A 13,527-nucleotide genomic window follows, 5' to 3' on the forward strand; every position below is an offset into this window, starting at 1 on the left:
CAATGCAACATATCCTAAGGATTTGATCAAACTGAGCGTCAAATTGTATGCAAATGTGGTTGTTGCTCAAGGATTTCTTGCAACCTCAGTATATCTCTAAAATTCTTGCCAAACGTTGATTGAAAGCACATATTTTACACTACTAATGCCATTTACTGTCTATGTCCACCCTATGAAAGAACTTGGCACACAAAAAGCAGCGAGATCTTTCACAAATGTTGGCACTAACACAACAGCTCATGGAGTTTATAGATGCAGTACAAGGCAATCATGTGCGACACTATATTTTCTTGAGATATCAACACAAAAAAGGATCCTCTCTACCATGTTCACGTTCCGTGCGTTCAATAAAGACATACTGTGTAATGTTAAAATGATAATCTCGCGTAATGCTGTTTAGTAAGAATGGTAAAAATCTCAGCACTCGTATTCTACCTCACTTGTGCAATCAAGCTGTTGCAAGATCTATTAGTATAGCTCTTGATCTCCATTTCGCACAAAGTATCAGCATTTGTTATAAAAAACAAACGCAGGAAACGTACCTCCTTGAAGTAATAAAAGGAGCCTTGTGCTGCTACGTCTGCTTCGAATTGCACTATAGCTCGTTGCGGATCAATGCAAACAAGCATCGTCGTCTGTAGAACATTTGGAACTGATGCAATCCATCTCCGCGTCAAAACTACATGTTTATTCAGGGACAGGTTTAGCCTTTTCTTGGTGTTTATACTATCAAGATGAATGAAGCATCTCAAGTATAGCATGTATATAAGAGGAATGAGCGCAAATAGTAGCAAAACATATAGTTAGATGAATTCTGGTGCTTCAAGAACATTGCACAACGATCAAGTAAAATTAATTACATGGATGATGGAGATCATGGGCGAAGCCTCATACATCCACAATTCATAAAAAAATGCCTAGCAATTTAGGTGTAATCGTAGAAAAGAGCATTATTATATTGATAACTGCTAATTTGGTTTCAATCAAAGCATATACTTCATAAAATATACTGTAAAACATTCAAAAAAAAAGTATACAAACAAATCATATCCTTTCAAAAATTTAAAGAATTGAGTGCTGTACAAGATGAATAAACAACCGAAGAAACCAGCATTGGAGAGAGGGATTGGAGGAGGTCCTAAGCCCATCCACCAAGAGCATAACGCATCTAATTCAACATTTGGTAACATTGGCCTAGAGGCGGCTTTACCATAGCGAAGTAAAGGTAAAAAACCATAGTATTCAAGCAGCAAATTCGGGTTTTCATTTCCATTGTTAATAAGCTTACCAGCGACATAGCACATCAAAATTTGCATGAATCAGCTTCACCAAAATCAATATGCCTTTTATTCAGATTAGAAATTGCACAGGCTACAGAACTTCCCTTCCAGTAAATTGCAACTACCAAAAATATGATTTTGCCTTGTAAATAAAAGCCATAAAGCAAAACATAACCAAATTTGACAGATTTCAATCCTTCGTATCTTGACATATAGACCTATATGAGCCACCGGAATGACGCCAAACAATTGTACTCGAGTAACAGCAACTTCCTGACACCTTTGCTCAACTTTATGGGCCAAAAAAAAACATGGCCAAAAATCGACCAAAAAGCATGAGGGGTACCTCATGGTTTTCATCGAAAATCAAACGATCGCGTTTTTCGCCTTGAAAATGAAGACTTTTACTATGGTATGTATTAATTCAAAATGTTTCTCTCGATCCAAAGCTACCTCTGAAACCATTTTTGTAAGGTTTTCATATGCAAAATCTGGCCATTTTCGCTAAAAGCTTCATTTCAAATTTTATCAAGTTGATCAATAATTTCAGTCAAAACACTTATTACAATTAACACCATTGGAAGCGCCTTGAAAAGTACCCCAAGAATGTATTAGGAAGCATCGGATGATAACAATAGTTCATATAGTCGAATATCACAAAACAGATTAAAAAAGTCGAAAAAAAGACAAAATCTGTCCAATCTTAAACAAAAAAAAAAGAGGCTGAGTTTGAATCGATTTTTGCGGCGGCTTGCTGCTGGCTGACCTTAATGCCTCTCTGTTGATGGCAATGATGATTACGATGCTGATTAAATGGGGATCATGAAATTGAAAGGACAATTGCTTAGCACAAACACTTTTTTTTGGAGAGTTTTTCCTTATGAAGGTGTCTTTTGCAATGACACTGTCTCAAAAAAGTTGCTGTATATCTTACACAAGTCCTGTATTTACTTTTGACCAGCTTTATGTCGCCATCTTATTAAGAGCATCAGCAGCAGCGAATGATATGACAGCTCTATTATCAGAAAATGGCGATTGTGATGCACAAATGCTGCATAAAACTTGGATTTTCTTTCGCGTTGTCCCAATAATAGGCTTTGTTTGATATCAGTGTAAGCAAAAAGGATGCTGAGGCAGATACCTTCTCTCTTCCTCCTCCTGGCTCCGAGATAACTTTTCTTTTGCTAACTAATAATTGATTGTTTAAAATCTACCTGATATACCAAAACCTTATTGCATCTGATTTGAAATGTCTTCGCGAGAGTCCGTAGGGCGACGCCGGCATCGAGCGTAGCGAGATAGATTAGCTAGTTATATGATACTTAACAATTGAAATCAAATTAATTAGAGCAAACAGTCAAATCACATCAGATCTTGAAATGCAATACTAACAAGCAGGAGATTGTAGTAGCCCTGCAGCTCGTTGATTGAAACATTCAGCTACTGAGTACCGCCGATCATGCAAAGTAACTTTTTTTATGTTTATCAAAGTTCACCCAAGCATGATGCCCATGTGTGTAGTATAACGAAATAGCATGTAAAGGTCAATAATTTGTACGACGTAATCTTCGCTTCTCATTTGGCCCTACCACTTGATACTTACATATAAATTTTATATACTACTATTGTTCCCGTCTTCCTTTCTTCCCTTCTTTATATTATAGCCATCCACAGAGGAACATCCCTTGGCATTTTTGTATTTTGTTTGGCAAATCAAAGGCAGTTATCAGCATAAAAGATACACAACTAGTAGTAGCTGAATCTTTTGTTTTACATACACACAAACATGGATCACCAATATCAAGCCATTTACTATAATCATAATACTACCAACAGTCGATTACCTCTCACACCCAATAACAGCAATTCGCCACCGTCTGTCGTAGACCCCAGAGAATGCCCACCGCATTCCTCTACTGCCAAAGACGCCAACGAACATGGCAGTAATTCTGATACACTTCACGATTACCCACAAGAGATAACTTGGCTTTTCTTTCGAGATAATAAATGGGTTCCTTTTCAATCCAATAACCATTACAAAATTGAACAAGCTTTCACTCTAGGAGGTATGATGCTAGTAGTCGTATTTTAAAAGTATATTATTCACACAGCTTTCTTTGCTTTATTGTATCATCAAAGGTATATATGTTGATATTAAAGGTAAATAATGAGAAAAATCAATAATAAGCCATTCTCACCCTCCAAACAACTCTTTATGTTTTTTTTTTATAGATCTGAACTTTCCTCATCTGAAAAGCATTCGCGTGTTTCCAACAAGAATGTACCTATCTTATCTTGGTATGAAGTATCGACTCAGCTGTGTCATTCAAGGATGAACATGATTCTATTACTTTTTTAATAATGCACTACTCGTTGTGCGCTCATTTTGTATATGTACAATTGGTTTTTCTGTTACGACTCTTTGCGTATTTCAATGTAACAATGAAAAAAAAAAAGTTGCTGAATTTGACAACATGAAAAGCCATCCATTAGATCAACAAGTACTATGCAATCGAAACCAAAGTCGCAGAAAATTACCATGTTATACATACATACGCAACGCAGCACCACATTCTTATAAATATATCTTTCCTTGTTTCTGTACATTTTATTCAAATAAAACCCGTTTTAGTCTATAGGCTGACACAAGACACCAGTAAATGCAGACATTAATGCTCGTTGGTGTGCAAATTTTGGTGCATAACCTCCTGCTTTAGCTTGCTTATTGTTGTGTAAATACTCGGTGGATCTAGCAATCGTCAAAGTGTCAATATCAGCACATGTAACACACACACACAAAAGAGACTTACGGATCAATGTAGTTTTCACGAACAGTGTATCCAGAGGTATATTCATACTGTAATGACAGTGGATCAAAGTTTCTTGCTTCATTCTCTCTCATCTCAGCATCCGTATCCATAGCAGTAGTAATCCAGGACGGCATGGCAATTCTACTGGATTCCGATTGCTGCTGTTGCTGCTGACGAAGAGCAGATGATCTTTTTAGCGCAGTCGCTTGTCTTGTTTGTATTACTGCCTGAGCAGATTTGTTCGTTGAAGCAAGCTCTGAGATGATATCCGATTTCTCCATCTCCTTTTGCTTTCTCTCCTCCTCCAACTGTTGAAGATATTCCTCTCTCTTTTGCTCCCTCTCTTGTTTTTCCATTTCGTCTTGATAGCTTCTGAAGCGCTGTTCATTGACATTCTTGGCTTGGTTTGCTGCAATACTGTCTTTGTTTTCCATTTCATAGGCTGCAATCTTTGCTTCCGTTTCCGCCACATCCACTTCATTCATCAAATTGAACGCTATATACAAGCAAATCGTTAATGCTTGCATTCTATTCAAGCCCAACAGCCCAACAACATACTTATATCCTCCACCATTTCTAAATAATCATTGTATGCTCGTAGACTAGGAAAATCTTCTGCTCTTTTGTTGAATCTGTACCAATTCAAATTAGTACTGCGCAATCATCATATCATGTATATACGTTACACTCGAGCCGCTCTTTTACGTATGCGAACTTCTTTTTCGACTGCAAGATCTTCAAAGATCTGTGACATGAATTGGTTCTTTCTCAACACTTGCTGACAGATCGGACAGGGCGCAGGGCCTGCGCTGAACAGCCGATCAATACACGATTCACACCTGTAGATTGAGTCAGTAAGGTCATTATAAAGGCATTCAAACATACACACATTTTATGAAAGCATGGCGACACGAGAAGCTTGAGATTAGGCGTAAGGTATTTGTCACTCTTGCATACAGGACATTGAGCATCTTCTTCCTAATTCACATCCATTAGAAAATTTAATATAGAATTAGAGGCCTCACAATGTTCTTACCTGAAATGAAACTACAGATGATCCTGTTTTTCCTATCATCAAGGTTTGATTTCTTAAAGTGCTTGCCATGGTGTGTCGTTTTTGCTGGTTGTGAAGAAGAACAGAAATGCCTGTTCTTTTTGCATTTCAGGTTTGAATTTATAATCGTGCTCTTGTGACGGTAAAAGAAGCTGCAATATATCAAGTTCCCAGATGAGCTTCCAAATTTCTTTCCTTTGCTTTCTATTCGTGTAGTGGAATTTTATACAGAATGTCTATGCTCAATAACTTGAAAAAGACGCAAAAGAATCATGTCTTTTTGGACGATGACGACGATATGGATATCGACAATATGGACTTTCCTCTTCCTAGCGAGCCTTCTTCATCATCAGCATCAGCAAGAAGGGCACCCTCTGGTGGCGTGCCCAATATGGGAGGCGGCATGCCTGATTTGAGTAGCATGATGAGCGCCATGGGAGGCATGGGAGGCATGGGAGGTATGGGTGGAGGAGGCATGCCCGATATGGCTCAACTTCAGCAAATGATGCAAAGTATGGGTGGCGGTCTTGGTGGAGGTGCTCCCTCCATGGCAGCCCCTCCTGCTAGAGAATCTGTGGCTACTGTCGCATCTGGACCCAATGGTATTTCCCGTCAAATGCGTCCAGAGGAATTCAAAGAGTAAGAAGCATCTGCTGCTTAGTATAGAAAAAGTTGACACTTACAGCATTTGTAGTTGGGTTTGCGTCTATCCTTGTTACATTGATGCCGACAAATCAGCTCAAGAAGGTAGAAAGATTGCAAAGGAAAAGTCAGTGAAGAATCCTCACGCCTATCATATGGCAATTGCTTGTCAGAAATTGGGATTTTCTGTTGTATACGAGGTAATGGATCTAGTCCATCAATGCGGAGAGGGGCAATACTAAACATTTGATTCATTAGGGTAAACGCCATCCTCGCGACTGGGCAAATGTTGGTCGTGTTCGTGTTCAAATCAAGGACAAGAACAACTTTTTTATCAAGCAAGAAATCACTTCTCGTAAAGAGCTGTTTGTTGCCATTGCAAAGCTCATGCCTCAATGTCAAAAGGAAGGAGATGTGCCTAACTCGATTGTCTCTCCTACCACTACATTGGCCGAAATTGAAGCTCTTGCTGATGAACAACGTAAGGCTCAAGGTCTTCCCACCATGGCTGAAATGCAAGCTCAACAAGCCGCTCAACAACCTCAAATTCCTGCTAAACCCAAGAAGCAAAAGGTCAAGTATGTTCGCGGTTAGATAATACCATCATCAACCCCTTTATCTTCGTTATGTGCGTAAGCGCTATTTGATTCTCTTCGGAGGAAGAGAGTTGTACAGCATTATACTTATCGATCTCTTGGTTAGATCCAAAAAAAAAAAAAAAAGTGAATAAACAAATAATAACTAATTGTATTCAGCTACTAGTCGAGTTAATGGGAGATGGTTGATATATAGGATTGATCTAGAGGTTCACTTCTTTGCAAGCCGAGATACATGATGCGTTGCAAACTTCTGTGCCCTGAACATTATCAGAATGTTGAAGGCAAGTAGATTGAAAATACGGCAGATGTTTACAAATTTACATGGTTGCTCATCGACATGAACGATCGCAATTGCATTATGAAATCATATCAACATGAATCCAATTTCGCATCTAATCTCTCCTATTGTTATGGGATTCTTTATTTTTTCATACTTTAAACAGCTCTTTTGACTTCAAAGAAGCGTTTAAGATAGTATACTTGCCAAAGACAAACAGAAACTAATAAGCCTAACTGAGTGATAGACCACCACTTGACACGGGCATTTGTGCTTTCAGCAGCTAACGAATTACAGCGTTATTACATCTATCGCGTTCAAAAATATCTTCATCGTCCTTACTGTCTCTGTGCTGACGCTCTCTAACGACAATGTACTCCTGTTGAGCCTTCACAGCAAAGATGCTCTCAGCCAATTCAGCAATTTCCTTCTCAAGAGGATAAGTGTGTTCTAATAAGAGTATAGTCAATATTGCGGGGGGGGGGATAAAGTAAATTGCTCTGCAGTTCAGAGAGGCGTACCTTTAATGCTCTCATGGATCTTTTGGATGTTTTCATGAATATTGAAACCGACTTTCTTTTCGCTGATCGTAGAGAATTCATTACTGAAACAATAGGTATATCTGCCTTCAATACTAGCTTGAAGTGTGTGCGAGTTGGAAGAAGTTCTTGTGGTTGAAATAACAATAGCATTTGTTGGATTTTGAAACTAGATGATGCTGGAAAATCAGAAAAAGGGGTTCACTTTTTGACTTTTGCAATAGTTTACCCAGAAATCAATATCCAAATTTCCACCATCACCAACCTAATTGTTGTAGTAAACGAGAATCCATGAGTGATTCGGTCAAACAAGCGTTGATCTTGCTTCATTTATAAACAAACCTGATAGGACACGGTGATTTTCTCCCCCACTTCAAGCTCTTCGTGATAACATTGCACCTCCCCCGGTTTGATGATAGTAGACATAGAGCATGCTTGTTGTATTAACAACAAGAGAGTTGCAAGTCCCAATAAAAGCCGATTCATTACTCGAAAGTTGTGAAGAAAGGAAAGGGGAATACAAAACGATTTGAGAAGGTATTGGTCAATTAACCAAGTAATCGGTTATTGAAATAGTAAATGATGATGGAGGGGAGCTTCCTTGACCAAATGCATGGCAGATCATATATGAACTTGCATGTATTATGAGTTTTCCATCAAGAATATGTTGAGCGATGTTTTGCTATTAACGCCTTTGTTTGATGTACCAGAATATAGAAAAAGAGGTGGGGACTATCGCAGGAGGAGAGTCATCAAACCGGCGTGTGCTCAGTTTTACATGAGCCGGGTGATACATGTTAGACACTACCTGCTTTATCCATTCGGTTGGGATTTCGTACATTTAGTAGATTAGGCAGTAATTTTTGCCCTCACTGGCACGCCGGGGCAGCACTTGAAGAGCTTTGTAAAAGCTAGTTGATCATTTATAATGACAACAATCGCAGTGAGCTTGCAAAATTGATTAAGATGCAGTGCAGTACACGCTCGATGCCATCACATACCATCAATCCCCTATGATATAGTTATTCTCATGACCCGGAGCAATCAGTAACAGTTCAGATACCAAGTTAACATATGGCGACAAGAAGCGAGCACAGGTCGAGAGCAATTTTGCGTCTCCACTCTGCAAACCCTACTCAAATATACTGTAATTTCGTTTCATAACCTTCGACTAATATCAGAGAACCCCTGCGCCAGTGGATCTGACTCTTCTGCAATGCTACACGTTTGGATCAAGGAGGAAAGTTTGTGGACGGGCAGACAGCATATTAACAATGCCTATAACTACAGCTCAAATATATGCATTCACAGCAAAGTCTGGATGCATTTGAGCTGCATTTTCTCACGTTAAAAGCCGCTTTGGACTGCTAGAATAGCGCCAAACAATCGCTCTCGTCTAGCACTCACTTCCTGACACTTTTGCTCGACTTTTTTGGGATCGTCAAAAATCGACCAAAAAGCATGAGAGGTACCTCATAGTTTTCATCGAAAATCAAACGATCGCGTTTTTGACCTCAAAAAAGAAGACTTTTCTATGGTATGTATCATATCAAAAAGTTTCTCTCGATCCAGCGCATCCCCTAAAATTACTTTTATGAGGCCACAGTATACAAAATCTCGACATTTTGGCGGAAAATCTCATTTCATATTTTTTAGAATTACTCAAAAAGTTCAATCTAAATTTCCTCTGTAGTTGGCACCATTGGAACCGCCTCGAAAAGTACTCACGGTATGCATTAGAAAGTATAGGATGATTATCACAATGTTCATAGTCAAATCTTGCAAAATATTTCAATCAAGTCGAAAGTTGCTCAAATCTGGCCAATCTTGAAGAAAAAAAAAATATGCTGTGTTTCAATTGATTTGCTGGCGGCTGGTGGCAAACTCAATTTTAGTCATCGTTACTGATGCACAAGAGCAAAGATTTGCTAGTTTGAGGGCATCTACAATCTACAAAATCAGCTCTAGGTCCACAATGATGGTTTCAATTCATTATACACAGCGGCGGCTACTGTAGGCACCTATCAGAAATGTCGTATACGTTATCATCTCATGTATTAATTCATAAAACTGCAAACAAACTTGCTCGACAGTGAATTCTGATGTACAAGAGCTTAATTCCTCACATAACCTATGTGAATGTGCCATGACCCGGCGAGAATTTGACAATCAAGACGGAACTGTGAATTGGCATCATAAGCCGGCAGAAAATCAAGCATTTTATTGATCATTTCATACCATTGATTTACAAATACTATATACATTGTATATAAAGCGATGATGCGATACTGCATGAAGTTCGTATCCATTTAGGAGCTTTTGGAATTAACATTTCCAGTTTCAAACCCTTTTTTAGCCATAGCAACCTTTTCATTTTTCTATTTTGTCGACACACATGTGCGATTTAGAATACAAACCATCCTTCATATTAGGTTGTGATACAAACCATCATCTTGTGCTTTTTTTGCTCCTCCTTCTTGTCGTGTTTCGACTTGGGGCGGTTCTTATCCGTCTTTTGAGTCATGTCTTTGTTGGCGTTGTTCTTCTTGGGCATTTTGAAAATGAATTGATAACAAGAGAGGAGAAAAATTTAATATGTATTCGTGCTTTTATGTTGAATTTAGGCTGGGAACGTATTAGCAACACTTTCATGGGTCTTTAGCATGAATTTTGAATTTTATTGGAAGTGTGTGTGTAAGCAGCACATGAACCAAAGCATAGATAAGCCGCGTATTTAGGTAAATAGGTGTATCCATGAATACAATCCTAAACCCAATTTCATCTTCCATGTTCAAACATCTAGACCGCATATTGGGCATTTTTCTTTGGTGTATTTGTAATCAACTGACAGTACCAGAAGGGCACTATCATTAGCATAGAATCATGCACAGAAATGGTAATCAAAACTTTGTTTCATCTATGCATATATGATTTGACAAAATTCTTAATTTCAACATATATGTAAAATCATGAGTTTTCTGCTTGTTCTTTCGACATCAGTTCAAGATCAAATCCTGATGCGCAATCTACCCGTAAAAATAGTATACTAAACTGTGTTTTTTCTTTATATGGATATGTGTGTAATTAAGAAAAGATCCAGATCAAGTTGTTTATTAGCATGGATGGATTTTGTGTATGGGTTTCGCATGAGTGAGAAAGAATGCGGGGTGCCGCTGCTGATTTTCATCAGGAATTGTTTGACGATCTGCAGCAGCGTTCGTATGTATACACAGTCGGATCAATTATCTCCCGCTTAAACCAACTTAAGGGTTCTTTCTGTAACACTTTGCTCAAGAAGGAGCATGGAAGAACTATTAAATAGGATGTTACACGGTACATTGAACTCCATTCAGACAACAACAACATTGATCTGTGTGTATATTTGGGGGGCTGAAGCGATGAAGATGTGAAGCACTATCAACGAAATGAAAGCCATGTGTGTATATTTGATCAGAATCAGCAAATATGGCCGTGATCCAAGCCATCTAGACTTTATAAACAAATCAGATACAACTGTGCCTGCATTTTTGTATTACACTGCTAATCAAAGAAAGAGAGGGAGGATGTCGAAGAGAAATGTTTTTGTTTATACAGAAGGAGAGCGTGGATCATGTTACACATGCCACGCATACACACATATCAATCTGTTGAGCTAACCATGTGCTAAAGCGATAGCATTTCATTTTACAACGATATGAGGCTAATTTAGATGTTATGATTCATATCTATCATTTATGTGTCATCTTTTTTCCAGCTCACAAAAAGAAAATGGCACCCCCAATGTGAGATAAATGTCTTCCCGGCGGAAAGGAGCGATAGGGGATTACACACACACACAAACACACACACACACACACACGCACCATGCTACCCTATTACTAAGTCAATCAAACAATTCCAGACTCTTTTTTATATGTTTCTGGAAATCAAAAACTTATATTTAGATCAAATATCTATATACGAATGAAATCTAGATCAGCCATCCAAATGCCTGTTTGTTAAATGTCACCAGTGATTGCCATCAGTTGTGGTCTATAGAATGATGTATCATAGAAACAAAGAGGAGGTAAAAAAGGACCATATGAAAGCACCGGATTTACTCTCGGTCCCATCGGGCACACATTTTTCCTTGGACCAAAAGAAAAAAAAGCTTCTTTCGGATCTATCTTTACCACCATGACGTTCCCTTATTTATCCGACTTGTCCGCAGTAAGTTTCCCTTGAATCTCTGTATTAGATGCCATACTACCCGCCGAAAATGATATGAACATAGTGTCAGAATACAGAATATGGCGGATTCATCTTACGTCAGTTTCTACCCCTCACATCAGATACAAACGAGAGAAATAGGCGGTGGATCAAATAACTCCATTCAATCGGCTTTTCTTATTTATAATATATACTATTTCCTTATAAGGTAATCATACACTGCTCCCCCCACTTTTTCATGTATAACAGAACTCTGATATTAATAATGTAAATGTTTGAGCGAGAATATAAATAGGGAACGAAGATTTGCTTGGAATCAGATTTTTTATACCTTTTCTTCTTGTTTACTTTTCATACACATATACATATATACACTAGCATGAGCTCACAACATTCCATCATCATTGACTCAACGCATGTCACATCAGAGCATCAATTAGCAGATAAATTACAGAAAGTGGATTTCAATCAACCAGCCAAGATATTCCAGAACAAGCATGCTGTACACCGGTTTGAAAATGTAACTCCAGATGTCTCCATGCCTGGAACACCACTGCTCACCCCTCATCGCTATAATGGCAGCAATCAAGACGGCATCTCGTCAGAAACATCCTCTGTGGGATTTCCATCACCATCACTACCACCTACTGCCGTACATACCCCACCTTCCTTATCGCCTCAACACAGCGGTGATGAACAGACACTCAACAACAGCACGAAGAAATCCTCATCCTCTGATGACATATCTTCAATAGCATCTTCTTCCCTTGATGCCAAAGGTATTCCACATTCAGCAAGTATTTCATCATTGCCAGTGAGACCTACCACCCCATCTCAATTCATTTTCAAGAGACCCAATTACAACAAAGAGTATCATCACACACATTTCCACCATCTTGAAAAGAAGGACACTATTTTTAAAGATCTGAAAAAGCTGTTCAAGGGTGACAAGCACAAGAAGAAATCGTCCAAAAAGGACAGCATTGACAAAAAGTCAAAGACACCCTCCGTCAAGAGCTCAAGTGAACTCTCGTTTGCAAATGAATTTAACCGAGATTTAGAAGGCAAATATGGCAAGTGGGGTAAGTTGTTTACTGTTGCTATTCGCTACCAAAAGAAGCTAATAAACATTTGAACACAGGCCGCTTTGTAGGTAAAGGTGCAGGTGGTTCAGTTCGTTTGATCCGTCGTAGTACAGACGGAAAAACCTTTGCAGTCAAGCAATTTAGAAAGCGATCAGCTAACGAGCCAGAGAAGGAATACGTGAAGAAGGTTACTGCTGAATTCTGTATCGGGTCTACCTTACATCATATCAATGTAATTGAAACACTAGACATCATCCAGGAAGGCCAAAACTTTTTCGAGATTATGGAATTTGCACCAAATGACTTGTTCAATATCGTGATGAGCGGAAAGATGTCTCGTGAGGAAGTTGCTTGCTGCTGGCGTCAATTGCTGAATGGTCTTTCCTACATGCAAAGTATGGGCTTGGCTCACAGAGATCTGAAGCTGGATAACTTGGTGCTGGATGAACGCGGTATTGTGAAGATCATTGATTTTGGTTGTGCTGTTGTCAACAAGTATCCTCACGAAACACGGGTGCATAAATCAAAGGGCATTTGTGGCTCTGACCCTTACATTGCTCCAGAGCAATTCACTGAACCCGATTATGATGCTCGTCTCACTGATCTGTGGTCCTGCGCTATTGTGTTTATTTGTATGTCTATTCGTCGATTCCCTTGGCGTTTGCCTCGTCCTGAAAAGGATCAGTCTTACAAGAACTTTGTCACTCCATCCACGCTTGGCGCCGAGAAACTGTTTAAGATGTTACCCCGCGAATCAAGACCTATTATGAAGCGCATCCTTAACCCTAACCCTCTTGAGCGCTGTACGCTGGAACAAGTGCTAGACGATGAATGGGTCAAGAACATTCCAATGTGTACACACACTAGACCTGAACTGTCGCATGCACATCATCTTGCAGTTGAACCTAGACCAGAAATCAAGGAAACCTGCAACATTGTCGTTCTTGACATTGCTCCTGCAGTCTCTGCTGAAGATGACACTGACAGTTCTGGCAAGTCGCATAGAAAATAGATACTCTCTCTCTCTCTCTC

General features: G+C 39.0%; 5 protein-coding genes across 5 annotated transcripts; 3 read left to right on the top strand and 2 right to left on the bottom strand.

The window, feature by feature from the left end:
* Nucleotides 1–3,066: 3,066 nt before the first annotated feature.
* Nucleotides 3,067–3,372, top strand: FCF1 (rRNA-processing protein fcf1; the record flags this gene model as incomplete). The annotated part of the gene is made up of 1 exon (XM_064827635.1): nt 3,067–3,372. One exon carries the CDS (start codon nt 3,067–3,069, stop codon nt 3,370–3,372), a length of 306 nt encoding a protein of 101 aa, XP_064686919.1.
* Nucleotides 3,373–3,908: 536 nt separating this feature from the next.
* Nucleotides 3,909–5,195, bottom strand: ATC70_008387 (Aa_trans domain-containing protein; the record flags this gene model as incomplete). The annotated part of the gene is made up of 6 exons (XM_064827636.1): nt 3,909–4,029; nt 4,091–4,586; nt 4,649–4,722; nt 4,777–4,929; nt 4,980–5,068; nt 5,127–5,195. The coding sequence occupies 6 exons, from the start codon at nt 5,193–5,195 to the stop codon at nt 3,909–3,911; spliced, it is 1,002 nt and encodes a 333-aa protein (XP_064686920.1).
* Nucleotides 5,196–5,376: 181 nt separating this feature from the next.
* ATC70_008388 (uncharacterized protein) lies at nt 5,377–6,380 on the top strand (the record flags this gene model as incomplete). Its single annotated transcript, XM_064827637.1, has 3 exons — nt 5,377–5,783; nt 5,839–5,986; nt 6,045–6,380. 3 exons carry the CDS (start codon nt 5,377–5,379, stop codon nt 6,378–6,380), a joined length of 891 nt encoding a protein of 296 aa, XP_064686921.1.
* Nucleotides 6,381–6,820: 440 nt separating this feature from the next.
* On the bottom strand, nt 6,821–7,627 carry ATC70_008389 (uncharacterized protein; the record flags this gene model as incomplete). The annotated part of the gene is made up of 5 exons (XM_064827638.1): nt 6,821–6,945; nt 7,005–7,112; nt 7,184–7,370; nt 7,431–7,466; nt 7,544–7,627. The coding sequence occupies 5 exons, from the start codon at nt 7,625–7,627 to the stop codon at nt 6,821–6,823; spliced, it is 540 nt and encodes a 179-aa protein (XP_064686922.1).
* Nucleotides 7,628–11,789: 4,162 nt separating this feature from the next.
* Nucleotides 11,790–13,507, top strand: ATC70_008390 (uncharacterized protein; the record flags this gene model as incomplete). Its single annotated transcript, XM_064827639.1, has 2 exons — nt 11,790–12,492; nt 12,552–13,507. The coding sequence occupies 2 exons, from the start codon at nt 11,790–11,792 to the stop codon at nt 13,505–13,507; spliced, it is 1,659 nt and encodes a 552-aa protein (XP_064686923.1).
* Between the last annotated feature and the right edge of the window lie 20 nt (nt 13,508–13,527).

The sequence above is a fragment of the Mucor velutinosus genome (genome assembly GCF_035048745.1).
Source record: "Mucor velutinosus strain NIH1002 chromosome Unknown tig00001561, whole genome shotgun sequence".
Taxonomy (NCBI): domain Eukaryota; kingdom Fungi; phylum Mucoromycota; class Mucoromycetes; order Mucorales; family Mucoraceae; genus Mucor; species Mucor velutinosus.